Source organism: Talaromyces proteolyticus (assembly GCF_021365285.1).
Source record: "Talaromyces proteolyticus strain PMI_201 chromosome Unknown BGW36scaffold_1, whole genome shotgun sequence".
Lineage (NCBI taxonomy): Eukaryota > Fungi > Ascomycota > Eurotiomycetes > Eurotiales > Trichocomaceae > Talaromyces > Talaromyces proteolyticus.
The window spans coordinates 3,595,754-3,619,944 of NW_025764277.1; the positions used below are offsets into that span (position 1 = coordinate 3,595,754).

At 46.4% G+C, this 24,191-nt stretch overlaps 8 protein-coding genes across 8 annotated transcripts; 7 read left to right on the forward strand and 1 right to left on the reverse strand.

Moving 5' to 3' along the window:
• Window positions 1-2,589: 2,589 nt before the first annotated feature.
• On the forward strand, window positions 2,590-2,907 carry BGW36DRAFT_422497 (uncharacterized protein; the record flags this gene model as incomplete). The annotated part of the gene is made up of 1 exon (XM_046219706.1): window positions 2,590-2,907. The coding sequence occupies one exon, from the start codon at window positions 2,590-2,592 to the stop codon at window positions 2,905-2,907; it is 318 nt and encodes a 105-aa protein (XP_046078593.1).
• Window positions 2,908-4,784: 1,877 nt separating this feature from the next.
• On the forward strand, window positions 4,785-6,813 carry BGW36DRAFT_393428 (putative MFS sugar transporter; the record flags this gene model as incomplete). Its single annotated transcript, XM_046217807.1, has 3 exons — window positions 4,785-5,205; window positions 5,256-6,013; window positions 6,085-6,813. The coding sequence occupies 3 exons, from the start codon at window positions 4,785-4,787 to the stop codon at window positions 6,811-6,813; spliced, it is 1,908 nt and encodes a 635-aa protein (XP_046078594.1).
• A 271-nt stretch (window positions 6,814-7,084) lies between these two features.
• Window positions 7,085-9,478, forward strand: BGW36DRAFT_20832 (diatom spindle kinesin 1). Its single transcript, XM_046209907.1, has 3 exons — window positions 7,085-7,645; window positions 7,707-8,663; window positions 8,718-9,478. The coding sequence occupies exons 1-3, from the start codon at window positions 7,370-7,372 to the stop codon at window positions 9,357-9,359; spliced, it is 1,875 nt and encodes a 624-aa protein (XP_046078595.1). The 5' UTR covers window positions 7,085-7,369; the 3' UTR covers window positions 9,360-9,478.
• A 2,099-nt stretch (window positions 9,479-11,577) lies between these two features.
• On the forward strand, window positions 11,578-14,146 carry BGW36DRAFT_333471 (putative beta-1,6 glucan synthetase; the record flags this gene model as incomplete). The annotated part of the gene is made up of 7 exons (XM_046212877.1): window positions 11,578-11,767; window positions 11,813-12,305; window positions 12,357-12,531; window positions 12,581-12,682; window positions 12,727-13,246; window positions 13,293-13,773; window positions 13,823-14,146. The coding sequence occupies 7 exons, from the start codon at window positions 11,578-11,580 to the stop codon at window positions 13,875-13,877; spliced, it is 2,016 nt and encodes a 671-aa protein (XP_046078596.1). The 3' UTR covers window positions 13,878-14,146.
• A 336-nt stretch (window positions 14,147-14,482) lies between these two features.
• BGW36DRAFT_368507 (uncharacterized protein) lies at window positions 14,483-16,045 on the forward strand. The gene has a single exon (XM_046215002.1). The coding sequence runs from the start codon at window positions 14,917-14,919 to the stop codon at window positions 15,844-15,846; it is 930 nt and encodes a 309-aa protein (XP_046078597.1). The 5' UTR covers window positions 14,483-14,916; the 3' UTR covers window positions 15,847-16,045.
• Window positions 16,046-16,659: 614 nt separating this feature from the next.
• On the forward strand, window positions 16,660-18,349 carry BGW36DRAFT_333474 (Alpha/Beta hydrolase protein; the record flags this gene model as incomplete). Its single annotated transcript, XM_046212878.1, has 2 exons — window positions 16,660-16,995; window positions 17,054-18,349. The coding sequence occupies exons 1-2, from the start codon at window positions 16,948-16,950 to the stop codon at window positions 18,347-18,349; spliced, it is 1,344 nt and encodes a 447-aa protein (XP_046078598.1). The 5' UTR covers window positions 16,660-16,947.
• Window positions 18,350-19,287: 938 nt separating this feature from the next.
• On the reverse strand, window positions 19,288-21,108 carry BGW36DRAFT_422503 (uncharacterized protein; the record flags this gene model as incomplete). The annotated part of the gene is made up of 4 exons (XM_046219707.1): window positions 19,288-20,133; window positions 20,184-20,342; window positions 20,412-20,963; window positions 21,049-21,108. 4 exons carry the CDS (start codon window positions 21,106-21,108, stop codon window positions 19,288-19,290), a joined length of 1,617 nt encoding a protein of 538 aa, XP_046078599.1.
• A 339-nt stretch (window positions 21,109-21,447) lies between these two features.
• Window positions 21,448-23,592, forward strand: BGW36DRAFT_368513 (Alpha/Beta hydrolase protein). The gene is made up of 2 exons (XM_046215003.1): window positions 21,448-21,652; window positions 21,707-23,592. Exon 2 carries the CDS (start codon window positions 21,727-21,729, stop codon window positions 23,395-23,397), a length of 1,671 nt encoding a protein of 556 aa, XP_046078600.1. The 5' UTR covers window positions 21,448-21,652; window positions 21,707-21,726; the 3' UTR covers window positions 23,398-23,592.
• Window positions 23,593-24,191: the final 599 nt, after the last annotated feature.

Below are 24,191 nucleotides of genomic sequence, written 5' to 3' on the forward strand. Positions count from 1 at the left end.
GGCAGCTTTCCCCGCGGGGGCAGGACGTGCGGCTGCCGAGGTACAGGCGTGAGTCACCGATACAGTATTAAATACGCGACAGCTTCCAAGTGTGTGTGTATATATATATATATATATATATGGTAAAAATTATCAAATATAAAATATTGAATATAAATATAAATATATGCCCAGCTAATAGTTCCGGTAATCCGATGACTGAGCATGATAGTCAGCATAGTTAGCTCTGCGCCCGCCCGAGGCACGTGACCTGTCGATAAAGAGGGTGATTCGACAAAGTCAATCTACATGATTGCCGACTTCTATCCCTCTCGTTCCTATTGGGCAGTATCTGGCCAGCATCATATCAGACAGGGCGGTGTTCGGTGTGCCAAGGTAAGCTGCACGCCGAATCCAGGCTGCTTCATGAGGCCGAAATGAGTTCCGGGCTTGGCTCGGCTCAGATTGTATTTGCCAATGCAGACTCTTTGTGTTCAACATTACGCCTGCTGTAAAAATAGTAAGCATGGCAGCCGCCAAGAGGGACGATCTTCGGGGTAGATTATCGACATTCACCGCATCAATTCAATGCCAATCCTCAGTGGTTGATCTGAACAGATATAAATATTCTCAGAGGGGGCAAGTCGAACAAGATATAGTGAGCAACTAGGTTGCCGTCAGTGAACGTCTGTCGCTCTTAATAAAGAACATGTCTTTATGTATGTCTTGCTGGTCTGCACGGCAGTACACATATATGTCCTACAGAGGAAAAAGGAAGAAGTAAGAAGTGGTCGTCATGATTCATGTCCAGTCATATACCCACGGCAGGGCGGGCAATCATCGGTAGCGAGGGTAATAGTAGGAAGTGGCGCCTGCGACTGGCCAAAAAAAGAGGTATTGAGGATGCTGCTGTCGATCATGCTACCCAATCCACGGTTCCCTGCGGCCTCACTGGCCGAGCAGGCGCCAGTAAAATCAGCTCGTCAACTGGTAAGGCGGCCGGAACCTCGCGCCGGCGGGCCGGTCGCTGTGGGCCAAGATTAGCATTGTTGTTGACGATATTCTCAATTGACCGTTCTGACATGCGCGGAGGGCGTCGACAGAGGGAGGAGATCCCATACAGATGCTAATGCACGAGGATGCAGAAGATGCACAGGATCTGCAAGCGATATATCAAGGGAAGACGCAAAGGGAAGACGCAAAGGGAAGACGCAAAGGGAAGACGCAAAGGGAAGACGCAAAGAAGGGAGAGAGAGAAGGCGAAGAAAAGAACCCAGACCAGACCCCGCATGCGCAGCTGAGCCCGGCCCGTGGCCTATACCGTATTTTACGCGCCTGCCGCGTGCCAACCTGCAAATGCGGCGGTTGTCGGTGTACTATACGGTATTCGTTATCAGTTCCAACCAACCAACTCGTAGACTGCTGGCCCTCGCTTGCTCGCGCTCACGCTCGCTCTCTAGCCTAACTAACTTCCCTCCTCGCTGCTGATGCTGCTCGCCCACTGCTCTCTCCTCGTCGCTAAGCTCTGGAGCACCGCAATGCAGCAAATCTGATACCAACCTAAACTACCGTGGTGGCCCTTGCTCTCTGCCGCGGTGCAGCCTGGCTACCTCCGCTCAGGCTAGTTCCGTGGCTTCCCCTCGCCATCCTCAGCGGATCGCGATCTTCGTTCTTCGCTGCATCGTTCTATTTTTGTTCTGATTACATGACATGATGTTTATTTTTGTGTGATTGCAGCTATTCCTCATCCTCTAGTGACGCACAGGCGAGCCCAGGGTCAATTGAAGCGTTCGCATCTCCATCTAATCTGAGGACAACCCAGTCGTCCGGTATACCAGCGGTGCATACTGAGTGCGAATTTCTCCCCTGCAAGTGAACTTGGCAAAGTGCACAAGCTAGCCGAGGGAGGCTGATTGTATCTGCACCAGCCCAGCAAGCGATGCCCTGGACACCGCTCGTCGCACCGTCACTGTCGCATTGCCCCTGGTCGCCTTGACTACTCCATATTACTGCTGGGATTGATTTGCTGTCGTCCTGCGGCCCCCCTGTCAATTAGTATTTCTTATATCATATTATTCTTATTATTGCCTCCCGGTGGGTAGGTGATAGTATTGTCGAGTACGACCTTCGGCAGTTCGGCCGCCATCTTGCGTCGTCCGCTCCGCCGGCGACTTCATCATCATCACCACCAGCTCTGCCTTAACTGTTTTCGGCTGGCAGCCCTTCCCCTTGGATCTGCAGCCTTCCCAGAGTGGATTCGACACCCACTGTTGCTGCTCCGTGACGCTGCTCATTGGTCTCGATCGAGCTGAGATTTCGATCACTTGCAGGTTGCACAGCTGCACGCCGCCTGTAAGAGGCGAGCAAACTCACGCGAAACAGATAGCACGCACACAACGGACACAAGCGAGCCAATTTCGAACGCGGCCGTGCTCCGGTTTAAATGCTCCTGAGAGGGGCCGTTGATGAGGCTAACTCTGCTTTTTCAGCGACCAAAGAAAGAACAAAAATTTTTAGTTTTTCATTTCGTCCTGCCGAACCTAGACAAATAAATCATCGCCCTCGCGTGTCGCGGGACAAACAATTCATTGCTGGCCGTTGTCAACCACCATGTGGCGGCGTGGCCCATCGCAAATTGATCCAACTTTAACGACAGCTCCAAACTCCGTCCACGCTTGTCAACTCCTCAACGGAGAGGCCTCTTCCCACATGGCTCGAAGCGGCCCGATCGAGAGCCCGTATGGCCATCAACTGACACGTCGAGTGACCTGGCGGTCGTCGACGTACAAGATCGTCGCCTATCTCTATGTGCTCGGCATTCTGTACATTGTGTGGCTCATTCGCGACTTGTTCTGGCTGCCCTTCTCATCGTCGCCGTATCCAAAGCACGCCGAAGCGAATGGCAACCAGCCGTCCCCCAAGGAGTAAGCATTCATCTGTTCACATATACATTGCTTATACCTGAGGTGACCGGTGCTGATCGTGACTGTCTTCAGCCAACAACTCTCCTAGTCGATGCTACCTTGATTCGCCCTTGACTTTCTGCCTCACTGCGAGTTTCTGATAACAATCAATTCTGTTCTTCCACAACTCCGCTGCTCATTATATGCCCGGTGGACAATGGTAGGGCTCCGCGTCTTGACCCTAGGGCTCGTGCGCAGCGCATATCTATTCATCCATATTCTTTTGGCGATAGCATTCTTTCTTGATTCTAGACCTCAAAATAGACGTCGCGAGCAAAGCACATGCGAATAATGAATCCGATTTCTATGAGTTTTTTATCAATCGGGCTGGCGGGAGGGCCCGTCGAGCCGTCAGTGTGATAAAGGCGGTGTTAGTCGAGCAACGATACTCAGTCAGCGCATGAACAATACTACAATTGTATGCGGGCTAGGAGTGGGCTTGTTATTGTGCGACCTGAATTAACGGCCGGATTGTGATAGCCTGGTCGAGGCCTCGAAGTTTCTTTGTTCAAGTTCTTTTTTTTTGTCTGGTCGGTCTGGGAGGCTTTTTGTTATAATGCATTTGTAGCTGAGATGCGGTGCTGTTTCGTATTGAGTACTGGTGATCTAATTACTTGCATCCATCCGTAACACAATAAAAATATCCAATAATCCAATACTCCTATAATCTGAGCCTGGATACTACGCATAACAGGTTTGCAATTCGAATTGGGGTATAATACAGACAATACCACGTGTGTCAGGATATTCTCCGAGGCTTCCGACTCGTGCATCGATCAATTATATCGTCATCATCTTACTGCTGACAGCTCCATGTGCATACATCATACCACACAGGGTGTCTACCTGCTACAGTTCACTGCATATTTATTAACTATACAATTGACTCCTATTCAACATTAATATATATATGTTTATATATATATTATACATTATTATATACATACGTGAATATACAAATCCATTTGAATGTATACACGAGGTCATGTGAGTCTGGCCCCCAGGCGCCACCAAACTTTGAATTGTTCTCGAAGCGGGCTGGAAGGACACATGCCCCCCCTCTTCTTCTTTATTCATTTCTCTTATTCTACCTAACTATTATTATTATTTATTACGTATTACCTACTGTTCACTGTGTGATTATTTCATGTATTATTTTTTGTGATTATTTACTTTATGATCAAATTCATCCTCGTATAATACTTGTCTCGACGAAATACCATGTATCCATCGGGCACGCTTCGCCAAGCCAATTGCTATGCAGGCTAATCAGCGCGAATCAGGCCCATAAAATAATGATTAATCTCTTGTTCATCTTCCTGACTCGCAAATTACACGAGGCTCCCCAAGGACCCCAACACATCGCGGTGTGTCATAGGCCTGACAGCGACCTCCGCTAACTTGCTTCGTCGCAGTGCTTACCAGCTCACTAGTTCAAGTGCTGCATGAATCATTACTAATACGTATAACCATCCATATTCCGCACATCCCCAGAGTCCGGACGGACTGCACTGAATGTATATCCTGTATGTATACTCTTTCGATACTAGCATATAGTCCTGCTCCACTGCCTCTTTCGCAACCGCCACTCTTATTATTAACCTTAGTTGGAATCTCAGTATATGACAGCCTCCTGTTCCTTTCTTTCTTCCACTCCCCACTAATTAGCCTCCTACAAAAACATCAAGCGGCGCCATTTCTTTGACTCGACAATCGCCCCAGCTGGTTGGGCATAAGGCGTTACCCCGCCCTGGTGGTGACTTCTTTCCGTCCTCTCCTGCTTCCTTCATGGCGACCTCGTGAAGAACCTCTCCAATGCGCTTCAGGTTCAGCTGCTTCACTATGGCCGATGGGAAGAGCTCCACAGGGAGCGGCAGAGCCTTGCATGCCGAGAACATTGACTATGTCGCCCAGCAAGACACTTTCACGCCCCGTCGCTCGCATCTCACAGCTGCCGAACGTGCGAGGCGCAATCTCAACGCCAAACTCGCCAACCCTCTCGCCGGCTACACGCACGACGAGCTGAAGAAGCAGGGTCTCCGATTTAGCATCACCCACCAGATGGGCGACGAGGAGGATATCAGGGCCTTTGAGATGGGCGCCGTGCTGGCCCAGGCTCCCGAGAAGTTCGAGGAAATCGAGGGCTTGACGGAGAATGAGCTGCGCGTGCTGCGCAAAGAGTTCACGAACCGGTGGTCTCAGCCGCCGCTGATGTATGTGGTGATTGTGATATGTTCGATCTGCGCGGCTGTCCAGGGAATGGGTATGTGTGACTTTGTTTGCTTCTGTGAAGTGGTTTTCTGACTGGCATAGACGAGACGGTGGTCAATGGGGCACAGGTCCTTTACAAGTATCAATTCGGCATTGGTAATGCCGATGCTCGCTCGACCTGGCTGGTGGGCCTGCTCAACTCGGCGCCCTATCTGTGTTGTGCTTTGGCGGGTTGTTGGCTGACGATTCCATTCAACCACTGGTTCGGTCGACGGGGTACGATATTCATTACGTGTGTCATCTCGACACTGGCTTGTGTCTGGCAGGGCTGTGTCAACACTTGGTGGCACATGTTCATCGCCCGATTTGTCCTGGGATTTGGTATCGGTCCGAAATCCGCAACAGTGCCCATCTACGCCGCGGAGTCGAGTCCACCGGCCATTCGAGGAGCCTTGGTGATGCAATGGCAAATGTGGACAGCGTTCGGCATCATGTTTGGGTATGCGGCAGATCTAGCCTTTTTCGAAGTCCCTGACCCGCCAAATATTATCGGGCTCAATTGGCGTCTGATGATGAGTTCAGCAATGTTCCCCGCTTTGATTGTCTTGCTTTTGGTATTTTTCTGTCCCGAGTCACCGCGCTGGTACATGAGCAAAGGCCGTTTCGACAAGGCGTATCAATCGATGTGTCGGCTCCGTTACACGAAGCTACAGGCAGCGCGAGATGTTTACTATATTTACACCCTGCTCGAAGCCGAGACGAGCATGAAACTTGGCCAGAAGAAGTTGGTAGAGTTGATTTCCGTGCCTCGAAATCGCCGTGCTTTAATTGCGTCAGAGTTGGTTATGTTTCTGCAGCAGGTTTGTACCCGAGTTCAACTTGTACTATACTTATATTGGTTGTTGTTATCCCCTGCTAACCCTGATGTCAGTTCTGCGGCGTCAATGTCATTGCCTACTACTCGTCAGAAATATTCTTGCAGGCGAACTTTTCGCCCATTTCCGCTTTCAGTGCTTCCCTAGGGTTTGGCGTTGTCAACTGGCTCTTCGCCATACCAGCTATATACACAATCGATACATTTGGGCGCCGTAATCTACTCTTGTCGACATTTCCCCTCATGGCGCTTTTTATGTTTTTTACCGGCTTTAGTTTCTGGATACCAGAAACTCACCATACGGCCCGCCTAGCATGCATATCCCTGGGCATGTTCCTGTTCGGTGTAGTCTACTCGCCAGGAGAAGGACCGGTTCCGTTCACCTATTCCGCAGAGGCCTATCCACTGTACGTCCGATCGTACGGGATGTCTCTGGCAACAGCAACCACCTGGTTCTTCAATTTTATTCTCGCCATCACATGGCCGTCCTTATCAGCCGCGTTTTCGACTCCCGGCGGGTTTGCCTGGTACGGTGCATGGAACGTGATTGGATGGTGGCTCATACTAATGTTTATGCCTGAGACAAAGGGCAAGACTCTCGAAGAACTCGACCAGGTCTTCTCCGTACCAACCCGCTTCCATGCGGCATGGGGTCTGCGCCAGATCCCGTACTTTGTCAAGCGATACATCTTCCGGAGAAAAGTCAAGGCGGAAGTTCTGTATGAGAAGGAAGATGTCGTTCAGCCAGAGCAGGCTATGTATAGAGAACTGAGGATGATTGCTTAAACTCTCTTTTGTTCGCATCCTAGCATACAGAAATTATTGCATCGTTAATTTGTGTGGGTTATAAACGGATGGCGTACGGCGGCTCTTTTGTTTTGGTTTTTGAGGTTATACCCACAACGTCACGCCATGTTGTCATGCAAGAATGCACATAGTTGTTGGATCAACTAGATCGATAGATCTACCTGCAGATACAGCTTACCATGTTAAAATTCATGTCGAAGTTATTACCTTATTTATCGCGTCCCGTCGCGGTGTCACGTGATTCGTTGATAGGTGCTAGTAAGCAATTAGACATGTCGCTAGATCCAAAATATTATCTTTGATCAGTAGAAATCTGAACATTATTCATCGTTTATTCAGTTAACCGACCTGTTGTTACATGTATGTGTTTCGCATTCTGATGCCGACCGAAGGGCAACATAAACAAACAAACACCAGGCAGCAGTCACCACATCGAACGTGTCACAAGTTCAACATAAATAATCAACATAAATAACCATCGGTCCAGACAGTGCTTTCTGTGCAGCATTTTAACAGCTGCGATATACTGCCCAATATGGACAAATTCTACCTTGAAAACAATGCTCTGTACCAGAATCTAGTTGCGGCCTTCAACAACACAAGGAGTGCAAATGTGTCTGCGCCTCAGACCAAAAAACCGTCCACTGAACTATCGAGTTCGAACATGATAGTCAGTGCACGAATCAGGCCGTTGTTGAATGAAGACATTGCAGCTGGTTTTCCCTGTGCTGTATACCCTCGGTCAGAGAAAAGTGGTGTTGTTGACCTCCACGATCTATATAATCATCCCAGGGGACGGCCAGTACTGAGGGTATGTTCGATATGAATATTTGACCCTTAAATCCATGCTAATAATGCCAATGCTACAATAGTCCTCCAAATACCAGGTAGACAGACTCTTTACACCCAAGGCGACCACCGAGGATATTTACGACAACCTCGTAGCCAACCTCGTCCCCTTCGCCTGGAATGGCGGCATTGGGACCCTCTTCGCCTACGGCCAGACAGGCTCTGGCAAGACCTTCACCGTCAGCCAACTCGAGAAACTCGTCGCCATGTCGCTGATGGCCAAAGACACTGGCCTTGACGGCACTAGGGAAGTCTACATGACCATCATCGATCTTGCCGGAAACTCTGCCTACGACTTACTCAGCTCCCGCAAGCCGATCTCCATCCTCGAAGATTCCTTTGGAGTCACTCAACTGGCCGGGGCAACCGAGCACCTCGTGCAGGATAGAGCCGAGGTCATGAATTTAATTGACAGCGCGGCGTCGTTCAGACGCACGGCACCGACGAAGAAGAACGACGCTTCGTCGCGCTCCCACGGCATATGTCGTATCCGCATCAAGGACCCAGCGACAGCCTCCGAAGGGCTTTTATATCTCGTCGACCTGGCCGGGTCCGAAGCAGCGCGTGACGTCGCAGTACACGGAGCCGACCGCATGCGTGAGACACGCGAGATCAACATGAGTCTGTCGGTGTTGAAAGACTGCATACGGGGTAAGGTTGAATCCGACGCATATGCATATTCGCTATCCTCCAAATCAAAGCAAACCAGAAACAAACCGCGAGTGCCGTTCCGACAAAGCGCGCTGACGAAGGTCTTGAAACACGTTTTCGACCCTGCAAGCAGTCGTGTGTGCAGGACGGTTGTAATCGCCTGCGTAAACCCAAGTCTTGCCGATGTAAGTCCAAGCAAGAACACGCTCCGATATGCCGAGATGCTGCGTGTGCAGGTGCCGGTTGGGATGGCCGATAAGACAGAGTCTAACCCGCGAGCTCCAATGTCATGGACGAATAGACAATTGAAGGAGTGGGTTGCGAAGAACGTAAGTTCTTTACGATTAGGCCAAGTGCATATACTGACATTTTGTCCTAAATAGTCTGGCTACCCCCCAATCAAGTCCTCTATCCTTGCACCTACCGAATCGGGCACCCAACTCCTGCATCTCCCGGCGGAAGAGTTTGAGAATCGATGCCTTAAGACCCCCGGTGTCAGCGCCGGGCAAGCCAAGGCCTTCCGCTCCAAGCTCTGGCAGATGCATATTGACTCACAACGTGCGAGTGATAGTCTGAATGAATCAGCAGAGTCAACCCCTGATAGTCGAAAGCTAAGCGGATATTCAAGCCGGGATTTATCTCCTTCCGCTGCTACAGTGCCATTCAAAGACCGCATTCGCCCGGGTATGGTGGTTAGCTGGGCTCATAGCGACAGCGACCCAGCGCTCAAAACGTCGGAACGGACACAATTGGCAGTTATCCTTTCCCCACTTGAGGCTGTACGGGACGGTGTGAATTTCGTAGTTGATCGAGCGGAAAATGGACACCAGGATGGTCTAGCACAAGGCACGGAGACTGGCGGTAGTGGTGCGCGGTATTTGTGTGGACTCGTGACGCCCGGGCAGATAGCGGAGGCTTATGAGATGAATTTGTGGCAGCAGGTCGTTATTGATGTCGGCATGATGGAGAGTGAGGTGATTTTGGAGTATGACACTGGAACTAGGTACTATTATATTTCTGTATAGCGCAGGGAGGAGTTGTGTTTGGCTAAGAGTACATGTACATACGTAGACTCATACGTCAATTGATCTGATATATCCATGTTTGACTGGCTACATTTACATGCACTTGACGCTGAGAGAGCTCACATCAATGATGTTCAAATGTTACATAAAACACCCATAATTAAGTTAGTTAGTGCGATGTTGACAATTATTTCTACGTAATGATACATCAATTGATATGTACGATAATGTAGGAATTAATGTTGTTTGAGATTCGACAGCGAAATCAACCGTTGACTACTTTGATGTGTATGTTTCCGTGCCATTAGCAGCAACTGGTGAGCATGAAATATATATTTAAATTCCCGAGCGTCATAATCCAAAATTTCTTCTAAATCGTTTCATGCCAAAAGACAAATTAGATGCGAAATCTTTAGTTATTAAGAAATTCTAATTTCAATCAGTTATTTTAAGATTGTGATTTATATTAATTACATGTGTGTAGAAGGTCATCTAACCGCGACATTGATATGTTGAGGTCGCCCCATTCAATCAGCCAAAGAAAATTCTCCGGAAATAATATTAATTCAATTACGAATTTTACTTAAAATATTATATAGTATCACTTTCATCTTCGAAGCAAATCTAAAGTTAGGTAGTCGTTCGGCGGCACTTGATATGGTTGATCGCCCATAGTTGACTATTGACTAGGTACTAATAACAAGTATAGCATCAACTCAATGACGTAGTCACTTGGATTTTTATTCTAAGAATAAACATCTTATAATATCCTAGCAAAACTAACAAAATAACTCGATAGTTGTAGGTCGTGGGCCGGGTTTCCCTTCGGCTCTACTTGTACGGCCAACTATCAGCACCCCTTGCAGGACGAAGGGTCAAACAACGTTCTGGACCGACAAAACCTGAAAATCAGCCATTCTTGACCGAAAATCATATTGTTCTTCCCTTGGCTTTTCTTTTGCATTCTAATATGATATTTTGTCTCAAATCTACAGTCGTTGATGTCTTAGTTTTACGAGCTGGGTAGCCAGGGCCGAGAATTGATGATTTTGCTACTTGAAATAGTTGTCACTGTGAACATATTCCACTCATCCCAGGGTGACTATAATATTTTATTGAATTTTATTCTTTCCGGATCTCAGAAAAGGGTAACCACACGAAGAACTGAGTGAATGCAAATACTTGACCAGCATTGAAGCTTGGGGACATTTGATACTTGATATTATAGAGAAATTAAATGATGAAAAACTGCAAAATGGTAGAATTGTAATACAGACCGCATGTAGCTGACTGTCTGAATGTCTCATCCCATTGAGCTTCCCTTGATTACCGGTTTGCCCTGCACACGTCAAAGAGCTGCATTCCACAGCTCATGCGGCAACTGAATTCTTCGTGCAATGATGCCCTCCACCCACCCAGTCTGTTCCAAACAGAATAAATGCATAAACCTGAAGTCTTGTCATGCCTTACTGCCGTCTAGTGATAGTAGCATTTAGCTCTGAAGCGACAACGTTTGGTTCTTTATTAGAATTCCCGGAGTTGTGATGTTGATAGTCATGTATGTGCTCAGAGGAAAGTATTCCTTTTTGATGATCAATTCCTTGAAACAATATCGGAAACTTCTGTCATTCCAGGTTGGCTTACAGACCCGCTTGCCTTTCATTCATTGCGCGCACATGCCGCCATAACATTCTCCGGCTCCAGCGCTGTTGCTTGCCCCGCCAACTATACAGCTTTATTGGATGCCCTAGATGCCTCGATGATCTTCTGTCTTGGACGAAATACCGTGGTGACCCGGTTTTGTTTGCTGGTATTGCTATCTACTGGCTTTCTTTTCGAGGTAATTCTTATGTGCAACAACACGACTTAACCCGTCAATTGTATGAACAATTTGACTGGGATTAGGCTGTGCTTTCGACATATTGGTTTTGTTTTCGTCAGTCTTTACCTCGCTTAGTATTTTTTTTCATTCGCTCGTTTTGGCCCCTGCAGACAGTGGAGGATTGAGGATGTTCAATGCTGGTGCTATGATTTGAGATCAGCCGGCTTCGTCGTTAGACTTGGATAATAGGAGCAGTCCGTGCTGGTCGTTTCTGAGTTGAATAAGGACAGATCTTGACGTGCACTGGAATTGTCAAGGTATATTAATCTACATACAGAACCATTCAGTGTTGATTGTTCCAATATAACCTGAAAGGAGACGTGGAAACAGAACAACATGGCGGAAGACACAGACAACAACCTGACTATTCGGACGACTCCTCATATCCGGCTCAACTCGGGGCATTATGAGCCGTTCGTTGATTTGGAAGAAGGATCTCAAGAGCTGACTGATCAGGCGCCAAACCGATCTCATCGATCCGTTCAATCAATACAATCTATACAATCCGTGCAATCTCATCACTCTCGTCAATCACATCGGTCTCTTGTTCCAATAAACAGGACATCAACAGTGGTTGCCACAGAGCCTGCACTTCCATCTCCACCGATTATATCGCCTCCAATTATATCACCGACTGATTCTTCAGAGCTGCTTTTCCCTCCCCCTAGAAAAGTACGCTCACGAGGAAGTCCAGACCGTTCCACATTGGCTTCTGCAATTTCATACCGACGGACCAGCTGGGATTCGCACTCAGAAGCCGGCAGCCGTGACAGCCGTGTCTATACTTTTGACCCATTTGCAGATTCCAGAAGCCCTTCTCGTGCTGATAGCGATGACGAAAATGTCAACACACAAACAGTCTCGGAAAAGTATAACATTATGCCGACAGAAAACTTGCTTTTGTTTCCCGAAGACGTCGAAAAAGATGACTATCTCCATAACCCTGATTCGGCCGACAGAGAGCGAGAGTGCGATATGTGTAACACGCGAGGTGTTTTCAATATCGGTGGGCTTGCTTTTTTAACGATTGGTATTGTCGCCTTGTTTATAATTTACCCGGTTACGTATGAAAAGCCTGTCGAATTATGGTGGAATGTCAAACTAAGTGATTATAGCACTTTTGTCGGAAGACTCATCGAGCCACACATCGACCCATGCAGCAACGATCCGTTATGTTTACCCTATGACAGGCCATTACTTAAGAATCTACGAACTGGACTAATAGACCCAACAACTCCAGAGTCAGCAATGACGAAGACATCAACTGATGGAACGGAGTGGAAATTAGTTGTAGGTTTGAATTGACATTAAACGTTGTTTGCTTCTCTAACTGTTTTAGTTTTCCGACGAATTCAATGACCCTGGTAGAACATTTTACGATGGGGACGATCCCTTTTTCCAAGCCGTAGACTTGTGGTACGGAGTGACACAAGATCTCGAGGTATGAGGTCCGACACATTAATTAGGATGGGCTGACCTGTTTAGTGGTACGACCCTGACGCAATCACAACCAAGGACGGTGTCTTGGAGATTCGATTTGATTCTTTCAACAACCATAATCTTCACTATCGCTCTGGCATGTTACAGTCTTGGAATAAGATGTGCTTTTCAGGCGGTCGATTGGAAGCCAGTATATCACTTCCTGGACAGGGCGACATATCTGGATTTTGGCCGGGATTCTGGGCTATGGGAAATCTTGGCCGTGCAGGATACGCCGCAACAACTGATGGAATGTGGCCGTATAGCTACCATGATAAATGTGACGTTGGGATCACGCCCAACCAAAGCTCTCCAGATGGGCTAAGCTATCTACCTGGCATGAGACTTCCTGCGTGTTCGTGTCCGGGAACTGATCATCCATCGCCGGGAAAGTCACGAGGAGCACCTGAAATTGATGTTATTGAAGCCAGTGTGACCGTTTTGGACCAGCTGGAGAATCGTATTGGCGTTGTATCCCAGAGTTTGCAACTTGCACCATACGATATTTGGTATATGCCAAATTACGGTAAGTGCGTTCCCCTAAATACTTCAATCTCTTCTAATAGATTTAGATTTTACGGCGGTATACGACCCTAGGATCACTTCCATCAACAGCTACCGCGGAGGTCCGTTTCAGGAAGTAGCATCAGGATTAACAAACCTAAACAATGACTGGTATAATGGGAAACAGTATCAAATTTACGCGTTTGAGTACACTCCAGGCGCTGAAGGTGATGTTACATGGTTTGTCGGTAGTGACAAAACGTGGACAATGGACGCTCGAGCAGTCGGACCTAATGGGAATATCGGCCAGCGAGTTATCCCTATGGAGCCCATGTACCCAATTCTAAATTTCGGTATCTCGCCTACTTTTGCAATGATAAACTGGACTTCACTAGCCACGACCTTTCCCGCTGTTATGCGTGTTGACTACGTACGGATCTATCAGGACCCGAACAATATCAGCATTACTTGTGACCCTGAAGGATATCCTACTACTGAGTACATCAAAAATCACCCGGAGCCCTATCATAATCCTAATTTGACATTCTGGTGAGGCCAAATCACGTTTAGATAACCTTCATATACTGATGTTCTCTAGGTCTGATGCGTACGACTGGCCTGAAAATTCGTTTGTCCACGGATGCCAAAACTAGACTTCTCTTTATAAAGGGGGGTCTTTTACCCAATTCTATCCTACCGTCAACTAAATCGCTAGATATACATCGAAATGTCGATTGACAGGTTTCTCAAACTCGATAGATTTCTTATTTCTAACTCCTTGCTTGCGGCTCCCAAGTGCTTTGTGCGAATCTTGATCAGCGGCATTGAGTTTTGGCGTTGGAGGTGCTTCTGTCATCTTGTATACATATGTGCGGACGAAAGAAATAACGAAGTAACAATTCCTTCGTTCATATCGTGCACCTCATGCATAGCTGTGTTATTTGCAAAGTTGATGATTTTGCGTTTCGCTCATTCGGTCTATCTTTTATTCACATGTTGCATTACTGTTTTCTCTGGGTTAGATTCACCAATGGGATTCTTAATCTAGTCCATTCCAAATATTCATATGCCCATCATCTTACAACCTCAAAAATACAGTTGTAGACTTTCTAATCATATTGTTTGCATAGATGTTATAACTGCAGAAACCAGCCAATGACGGCCTCGGATGCAGTACTTGCAAACAAGACAAACATCTTCCAATGTGTCCACGCCGACGGCGCCACATCGTCTCCCGCTTTGTTAATCAACAGCTAAACACGAAATGATAATAGTATCTGGAATTATCTTACACCGTCTCATGCGTGAGACAATGCCCAGTCCATTTGCGACGTAAATACCAAAAGAAAACTATATGGGCCGCTTAGTTTTGGTCAATATTCCGTTAAAGCATATCCAGACCCCACTTCTGGAGCTTCGAACACCACGTTGTCGAACAAGCATATGAATACGGACGAAAAATCACGAATTTCCATGGAAAGGATCTGAAATGAACACAGACCCTACCTAGATCTCCACCGATATTGTTCATAGCTAATCAACTGCATTGCCAGAAGGCATTCTTTGATGTTATTTTGAACCAGAATACATATCAGAGAAGCCCTATATTTGTTTTTGGGAAGGTCAGCTTCTTCTACGTCTGCGTGGAAAAGCAGAAGATCAAGAAATTAAACGCGATATTTCGAAAGCAAAATGCCGAGGCCGCACCATCCATCAGGAACTGGCTATATGGTCCATAATAGCAGAACTGCACACCACAGAGATACTGATTCAGAGTCATCGTCACATGCTGGACCAGGACAAGCCTCGACTCACCGGTATGACCCAAACAATGGGCTTCAAATACCCGAAGCTACATCCAACCAGAAAAATCGAATGCGAACTCACGCTCGCGAAGTCAAAAATACGGCACATTGCGTTCTAGCATCCAAAGAGCTCCTCATGCTTCATGTATTGGCATCTAATGAATCCATGCCGCGCACACGACGACGCTTTTTAGCACAAATTATTGAACCAGATGATCCAAAGGCTGCTCTAAATGTTGCTTTTGACAGAAAGCCTTCTGCCAGAACCGTTATGCCCTTGAAAAGAAGATTGGAGGCCCAAGAATACATTGGAGCGATTCAGGGAGGCGCTATCCCCAACAATGTGATCGACGTTGTCGAGGCGGATGATTCCCATGGATGGGAAATGGGTATTCGAAAGCGGTCGAATGTAGCATCTTCACATTCGTCGCGGCAGTCACCGAGTAGCTCCCTGCGGAAAAAGGGCAAGTCAAGGGCTAGAACACCTGAACAGGAACAACTCGCTGGAAGAGCGAGTGAAACGAGTGGAGGTAGACCGTCGCAATCACCGCCTGCGTTGCCACCGACAAGGGCGATAAGACAACAAGTACCGCAACAAATACAAAGATGGAGTGGAGCGGAACGAGAGCAAGGGCTGAGGATGTCGCCAACTACAGCAACTGAGCTAGACACCGAGGCCGTCGATATGGATGTTGATACGGATGGCGATGTCGATTCGGATATGGGTGATAATATGGAGATTGATGTAGCTGGGCCCTCTAGACGGAGCAACCAGAGGAGAGTTCATTGGAATGACGGCATTGATGACGCGTTGTGATTATTCTAGTCTATAATATTTGTTTATAGTTAAGAAGTGGGAATAAAAACACATGAAAGTGTCCCTGAATGGAAATTTAGGAAAGATTCTCAGGTATGCTAACATGATTCTTCTGAAAATACATGACTCTAACGGCTTCTTCTATGTTGATTAATAAGGACAGAGTAGTTAGTGACCAACCAATTAACATAGCACTGCTAAATATAAATACCTTTTTTTAAAAATACCAAAGCCTCTCAACCTCGTTCTATAAATGATCATCCCCTGAACTTGCACTGGATTTCTGTCACAACCGAATTGAACGTCGATATTTCCGAATTCTATCAATGAGATCTACATATTTCTACCCCAGAAAGGTTTCCAAAGAGCCAACTGGATGGATCTGCAACCAGAGACCAGAAAAATCTATCAAGCTGATCCGATAGCCCTAACCCTAAAGTTGGAAAAGCCATGCGAGCGAACCATTTCTGGAAAACGTCACGAGTTAGTAAGACCAAGCTCTGGTGTAAGGTATGAACAATTAAAATTACATGCATCCTGAAATAATTGTTTGTTGGACAGATGGTTGAGAAGGTAACGGTTGTTCTGGTGGGTCTCGTATGCAATTTCCAAAATTGGATTAGCGATGATTTCCTATTCTAGCTGTGCATTACAAGCCCACAATCGAGCGAATGAAGAACTTGTAAATAAGATGAGCAGTATTATATTACACAATATTAAGAAACATGGGAGCCCGGTGGGCCTTTCATGGCTGGTCTTGGTGGGCCAAACAGAGGGTGAGGAAAATTCTTTCCTCCTACTCTCCTATTTAGGCCCTAATTCATCTCACCTTATTCTATGAACATAGCCATGATATTTCTGACTTCTAGGCCAGAATCTAACCAGATGAGTGAGATTGAGGATTTGGGTGCCCGGTTTTCTAATGAACTGAGAACTATTTAAAGCCTGAGGTTGAACATCATTTTTCAATTACGGTTCAACCTCAACTCGCATCTGTCATATATTACTTCCCCTTGTCTGACCATCTCCAAAGGCACATATAATTCGTTACAGCTTAGTTTCAACTAGACGTATCACTTTTTTTTAAAAAAGATTTTGATCATGAATTTGCACTCCTTTTTCCTTATTAGTGCTTTCTCAGCAAGCGTGGTAGGAAATTGGCTATTTAAACAAATCAAACAATGTGAGCTAACAGTATTTTCAACAGTTCGCTCAAGGAAAGATCCCAAATGTTACCATTACGAATTCAACTACGTCCATGCACCAGCTCAGCAGTGATCCCGAATTCGCCTTTGTCTTAGAGACCTTCATGTCTCTAGCAAGTGGAGGTGGCGTGGCAACTGGAGAAATGCTTCGTGCAGCATCCCGGATCAAGCCAGGAGATTTCGAAAGCTTTTACTCCGAATTCAAGTTTTTCGCAGACACAATGGCGCAACAGGCAGCCTCAATCAGAGATCCAGCCAAATTTGCCGTCTCGGCTCGAGAGGCACACTTCCGCGCTGCGTCATACTACCGTGCAGCCGACTTTTTTTTGCATGGAAATGCGTCTGATCCTCGTATCATGACACTGTGGACATCTATGCTAGAGAACTTTGAGGCTGGCGCAAAGCTCCTTCCCCAGCCACCTGAAAGAATTGAGCTCAACGCAACTGGTTTTCGTGTGCCAGTGTATTTCTATCAGGCCCCTTCTGCTGTGAACGGAGGTCAATACAAGCACAAAGCACCTACTGTTCTATTTGGAACTGGATATGACGGTGCTCAGCAAGACATTTACCACCAGTTCGCTCATGAAGTGCTTGCTCGTGGCTGGAACTTTGCTACTTACGAAGGCCCGGGACAGGCGACAGTACGACGTGAGCAGAACATCGGCTTTATTCCCCAGTGGTGGGATGCTGTTACCCCAGTAGTAGATTGGCTGCAAAGTCGTGACGACGTGGATACCGACCGTATTGCTCTGGTTGGGCTCTCGTTCGGAGGCCAGCTGGCGCCACTTGCTGCAAGCCACGAGCACCGCTTCTCCGCTGTCATCGCAATAGACGGGATGCTTGATATACAAGAATCCGCTTTACAGAAATATCCCGAGCAGATTGTTGAGCTATACAAAAGTGGAAATGCTACCGCATTTGACTTCATAATGAGGAAGATATACAACACCCCAGGTACTTCGACTGAATTTAAGTGGGCGCTTGATCAAGGTATGTGGTCATTCAACACAGAAAGCCCATTTGAGTGGATCAAGAAGATGAGTGAAATGGCTATTAGCAAAGAGATGCTAAACAACATCAGCTCTCCTGTGTTTGTCGCTTCTGCTCAGGATGATAGTGTTGCACCCGGTCAGCCCGAAGAAATGGCACGTCTGTTAGGTGATAAAGGAACATACCACCTCTTCAAAACAAACATTGGTGCTGGAGAGCATTGTAGTCTGGGTGCTGAGTCACAGCTTTCTACGGTCACAATGGACTGGTTGACAGGGGTATTTGAGAATGTGACCAAGTCAATTTGATTGCGCCGAAGAGGAGCTATCTCTATTGCAAGGTTTTGAACATTTGAATGTCAAAGTATTTGCATTATTGATTCGATATTGGCTTTCAATGTACTTCTAGGATTGGTAATGCCGAAGAGAATCCCTGGATATAGAGTATTCTTTAAACACTTCAGAATTGATTACATTTATTAACGTACTTATAATATTCACTGCAGTTTCCTTTTCAATGGTTGTCATGTTTGGATGTCATATTATTTAAATCTTGCTTCAAACTTGAACACACCATGCAATGAATTTGACAAGATGATCGCGTTTAATGTTGTTTATTTCCAATATCTTGCTATGAATGATTACTTACTCATAACATTGAAATCTATATAATATGACAATTTTGGTACAAACAGACAATGTACAATAATAGAATGTGGCGTTGGTAGTTTCAATTGGGTGTAAGATGTTACCCAAGAGAAAAATTGCCTTCACATGATAATTAGCGCAGCCACAGATGGCTGTGCTAAACCAATAAGACCCTAAATCCTTTTCTGTCATTAAACATGTGGCGGATTTGCTTATCAGAGGCACACATAGTATCAGAAGATGTTGTCATCATCAAATAAAGGCCGATTGAATAGCTGTATCGTAATCCGAGGGACCTGCCTAGGGTAGATATTCATAGACAATAAGCCATCCCTATAGCATTGTTTACTCTGAAGACTCCGGAATGTGATTGAAGTGCTAGTCATTAATACCGAACTGCCCATCCTGGGTTTGTTTCAGTAGGCTATTATAGACTGAAAAAGCGACGCAGTGCTGACGTGAGCCCCTTTTCGGGAAAGTTGAATGATCGAGGCAACATTGGTAGCCATCTTGTCCATACCATATTCCAGTGGCAATAGAAATGGTAGATTCGGATGATTTGATCCGGATTGATTCGAAATTTTGCAAAGTGCTCGAGTTCAAAATTGTAATTGTGGTACGTCGTTTGTTACGGGTATATACTTCGAAGACTGCTCGACTTGTGGAAGTCGAGGAAAGCTAGCGTCATAGGAAGAGGGCGTTGGCTGAGTGATATTTATAAAATCCTCATATGCGACGAGATACTTGCCAACGGCCTGCATAATTCCCACATCATAGGCAATTCTTGCCAAAGCTGAGCTAGCCGCTGACTGTTGGCTGTCAAGCAAAACAGGAAACGACGAAATTAATCGAAGTGGCCATATAAGTCTCAGCGCGTTCGCCCAATTTCCAATGCCTCCCATACGGCAGGAGTGAGAGACTGGCAAAAGACGTGGGACGGCCTCTAGGATTCGTTCTGCTCTATTCTGGGACTTGAAAATTGTGAGTTTTCGTAGATGCTCCAGTTCTTCGAGTTGACCGACTGCTTGTTGAGACTGCTTCGAAGCATGGTGCAGCAAATTCAATAAGCATTGGTCTAGTCGAAGGAAGCATGCATCAATGTGGTTGCGAATTTGGAGACCAGCTATGACTCTAAGGGCTTGCTCCATGGATTCCGGAGTCATGACAGTTGATGAATACTCTATAGCCTTCTTGAAATGGTCCTTCATGGACGCTTCTAAATCGCTACAAGTTGCGAAAATGCTTGGTACAAACTCGGAAACTCCTTGAAGAGAAAATTGGTGGATTAGATATTGGATATTGCTACATATTCGTGCAGCCTTGTCGCAGTCAGAGAACAACGGGACAAATATAGTATCCGAAAGATAGCCCGAGGACTTAACGCTATCAAACCACTGGAATGCCTCTGGAGGAGGCTGACAGCCTGTTTGCATTGATCGGATTTGCTGTGTAACGGTTAAAAAGGAGGCAGGATAGTATGTCGGCCAGGACATACAATAGTATGATATATCAGCTGAAAAAGCTGACAACCGGTCTTGGAAGAAAACTGGTCGCAGCCTCTCAGTTTCAAGAATGACTCGAGAGCTCTGCTGTGAATATCCCAGCTCAAGGGGCCTGGTCCTAACTCATCTGAAATCGAGCTACCTGTCATCAACTATTGATAAAAAGTCTTGCTTAGCCGTTATCAGAGAGGAAATTAGAAAAAAAAGGACGATGGGCGCACCTCGTAAAGACAAAGTAGCCAAACGGCCAACAGCGTGGAGTCTTGTTTCTGTAGTTTTGGATCCTGCAGTACCACATGTAAAACACGTAAAGCTTTACCATATAGGCGCTGGTGTGTGGCTTTGAAATTTGGGGAACGCGTCTTATTCGCCAAGTAAGCGGAGCCTACAGCATGAGAAGCCAGGTCTAGTAAAGATCCCGACTCCATTGTATGCAGAGGATTGAAAGCGGATTCAAGTGAACTATAAACACGGCTCACGCCTCCGCCTGGTGCGACTGACGAAAATTGACTCAAGATCAGCGGTATGACATGCAAGTCCCACGATTCACCGGGGGTGTAGACGGCCAAGGTCGGACTATCTTCTGCCGGTACACATGGCAATTTAGCGGCCCTTGATCGATGGCGAGCAGATGGCTTTTGCCAACTGCGGGGGCCATATGAAAATTGAGTCTGGACTCGAAAAATTGAATCTGCTTGCTCCAAATTGCGATAGCCAGAACATGACTGACGAATCTTTTCACAGCGATAGCAACCAGGACGGCGCTGATCGCACTATTGATTATATGCCTCAGTCTCAGATATATTCAAATGTTCTGTCTGGTGTATACATATGCACTGTATAGAAGCAGAAACATACCTTGACGCGTCGCCGGCGACATGTTTCGCAGCCACGGCTGGGACGGCCTGTATTGACCATTATCCGGCTAATGCACCAGGGACTTACAGAGCGAGCTGTCGTGTCGAGAGGGGGGTTCTTGTCTTCAATGATGCATAGGGAGCAATGGCAGGGACTGACTGCTAAATAAAAGGGAGAGGAAAGCGATCGCCTTCAGCTGCAGCTGGAGAATGGGGGCCTTTCCCGAAGGCGGCCAATCAACAGCCGTTCCAGCGATTTGTCCCGTCAGGGCGAGTAAGCTTAGCTCACCCCCACAGAGATATCTGTTTTGATTGGCTCTCAGCCAATGTCCAATCAGACATCGTACTCAGGCCTTTCACCGAGGAAAAGACGGAATCCGACTGCCTTTAACTGGCTATCCTATGCTGGAAGTATACGCATTTAACCCGAGCAAAGGAATATTCCAGGCTTGTTTGAGGAAACATACAATGTGTGCCATGTGCTGGTTGCCTGTTTAGCGATGTTCGATTTGTCTAACTTAACACTCCTGGATCTTGAACGAACCCCGAACTCCGACCACGCTTAGATAAATAGGCCGGCGTCCTTCATCAAGAAGTCGACTTCAGTGTGTTCCCCATCATCTGAATTATATGCTATCCAGTCCACTGAACTCTCGAAGCCCCACTCAGCGAGTATGTTATGGATGAGAAGCGACCCCCAGGAGATTATTATGCTAGGGAGCCGCAAAGAAGAACTCAATGGTCAAAGTATTGGGCCATAATTCCATTGGTGCTAATATGCTTTATACTATGGTCTGAGGCGAAGCTGTCACGTCCACTGCCGAGGAGTGCACGGAATTATATTCAATATGACGGAGAACATATCAGATGGGCGCCATGTGGAAGTCTCGAAGACATATCACTCGAGTGTAGCAGTATTGATGTTCCTATGGATCAATTCAGTACAGATAATCCAGAGAATAAGACGTTTAACATCCCGCTCATCCGCATGCGCGGCAGGGAGGCGACCCAAAATCTCCTTCTCAATCCCGGCGGTCCCGGAGCAGGCGGCTTCGACTTGATGTACCGCCGAGGCAAGCAACTAAAGGCTTTGGTAGGTGAGGGAGTCCACCTATTGTCATTCGATCCACGTGGAGTAAATAGCTCTACTCCCTTGGCATCGTGCTATCCGGATGATAGAACGCGTCGCGAGTTAGCTCCAGTCAGAACTCAAGATGTGTTCAATGACAGTCCCGAAGTCTACGCGTGGACGCAGAATTTTATCAGAGCATGCTCTGATACGATGGGAGAATATGCTAAGTATATCAATACCCCTCAGATAGCCGCCGATATGAACAGCATTCTGGATGCGCTCGGTCAGGAGGACATGGCGTATTGGGGCTTTAGTTACGGTAGTCTGCTGGGCCAGACATACGCGGGACTGTTCCCTGAGCGATCTAGACGAATCATCATCGATGGGGTTATTAATCAATTTCAATGGTACGAGGGTATTTACGAAGCAGAAGCATTCGTAGATGCTGATACTGTTCTGGACGGGTTTTTTGAGACTTGTATTAAAGAAGGTGTTGGCAGGTGCTCTCTAGCCGCGCTCGCAAAGTCAAAAGAAGAATTGCGTGAAATAGTCCTCTCGAATATTGAAAAACTCAAGAAACAGCCGATTAGTGTATACATCGACAATTCTGCTTACGGCTTACTTGACTATGAGAAAATCTGGTATAACGGCGTTTATCCTGCCCTCCTCAAGCCTCAAACGTGGGCCACTCTGGCGGACAATCTTCATAGGTTTATTGAAGGTAACGCAACAGACGCATTTTTGGCTTACGGTGGCGAGTCAACTTGGGAAATGCGACATGAATCCAATGAATTTATCACGCTTAACGACGGTCTCACTGGCCCGGAATATTGGCCCCAGGATAGGAAATCGTTGCTTGATAAGATCGTGCCGTTTTACAATCGGAGTCTCTTTGGTGCCAGTCAGAGTAAGATATACTACATGAAACAGCAATGGACCTTGCCGAGAACGCACCCATATCTGCCGCGCAAAGGGATAAAGACTGCTCATCCATTGCTGATTCTCTCGACTACGTACGACCCGGTGTGTCCCCTAAGAGCTGCCCGTTCAGCAAATGAGGCTTTTGAAGATTCGAAGATAGTCGAGGTACAGGCATATGGTCACTGCTCTGTAGCGGTGACGTCAGCCTGCCTCGACAGACATCTACGAGAGTTTCTATACGAAGGCAAGCTGCCTCAGTCTTATACGAAGTGCAATATTGATTCTCCATATTTTGTCAAAATGGAGGAAAGTGGCCATGTATCTGCTCATGGGAATTTCGATAACCCGTATGGCTAAACAAACCGCTTTACCCAGCTGTAAGTTCCAAGACAATGGAACTATCAAGGACTTCTCCGATACTAGTTAGCATAGACGCTTTGTGGCGGTGATTTCGACTTCATCACCTCCAAGACTAGAATTGATTCTAAATTGCCTCTTTACATGTAAATTAGTGAACTAATATTAAATATGAATACCATTTCTTTGATCGAATTATCACTGTCCATAAAAAAATAAACATCCTGTCTTTGTAAGGTTATCCTGATGCCATTGATGCTGTTAGGTAGGTATGAACGTGACAACCTTCGCAGCGGTAGGTTATGTACAAAGCAAATGCTCAGTTCTGTACAATAACATCTCTCCTCTCTCTTCCTAGGATCTCGATAAAGCAAAACATATTTGTATCAGATGTTGCCTACCTTTACCTATCTACTATTCTGTACGTGACTTCGGTGCACGGTCAGTAACCCCGATTCTGCCGTTTTTGGAAACTTTATCTGTGTATGGAAATAAATTCCACCTTTTTAGAACAAAACGAAAACTTCTTTAACAGTGATTAGCAGTGGAATAGAGTCAGTTAGGTTGGTATTTAATTCGATGACAAACATGTTGCTGTCACTTGTACACGCCACGATAACCCGTCGTGTTTAACGCAGACTGTTGGGCACAAAGTCTAACAATCAGTTCAGTCAAGACTAAGCATACTTGCTTCGCAACCTGTCTATACCCTAGAGTCATAGATTTCCTCATTGAGCCAGAATAGAGGCTGATGTTGATGTAATGTGTGTTGTTTCAGCCTGATTCTAGAGCAA

Excerpts from the sequence above, each read along its gene's own strand:
- BGW36DRAFT_20832 (XM_046209907.1), top strand. The coding sequence starts at position 7,370 with ATGGACAAATTCTACCTTGAAAACAATGCTCTGTACCAGAATCTAGTT. Across the intron at positions 7,646-7,706 it reads GGGGACGGCCAGTACTGAGG|TCCTCCAAATACCAGGTAGA; the intron begins GTATGTTCGATA and ends ATGCTACAATAG. Across the intron at positions 8,664-8,717 it reads AGGAGTGGGTTGCGAAGAAC|TCTGGCTACCCCCCAATCAA; the intron begins GTAAGTTCTTTA and ends TGTCCTAAATAG.
- BGW36DRAFT_368507 (XM_046215002.1), top strand. The coding sequence starts at position 14,917 with ATGCCGAGGCCGCACCATCCATCAGGAACTGGCTATATGGTCCATAAT.
- BGW36DRAFT_368513 (XM_046215003.1), top strand. The coding sequence starts at position 21,727 with ATGGATGAGAAGCGACCCCCAGGAGATTATTATGCTAGGGAGCCGCAA.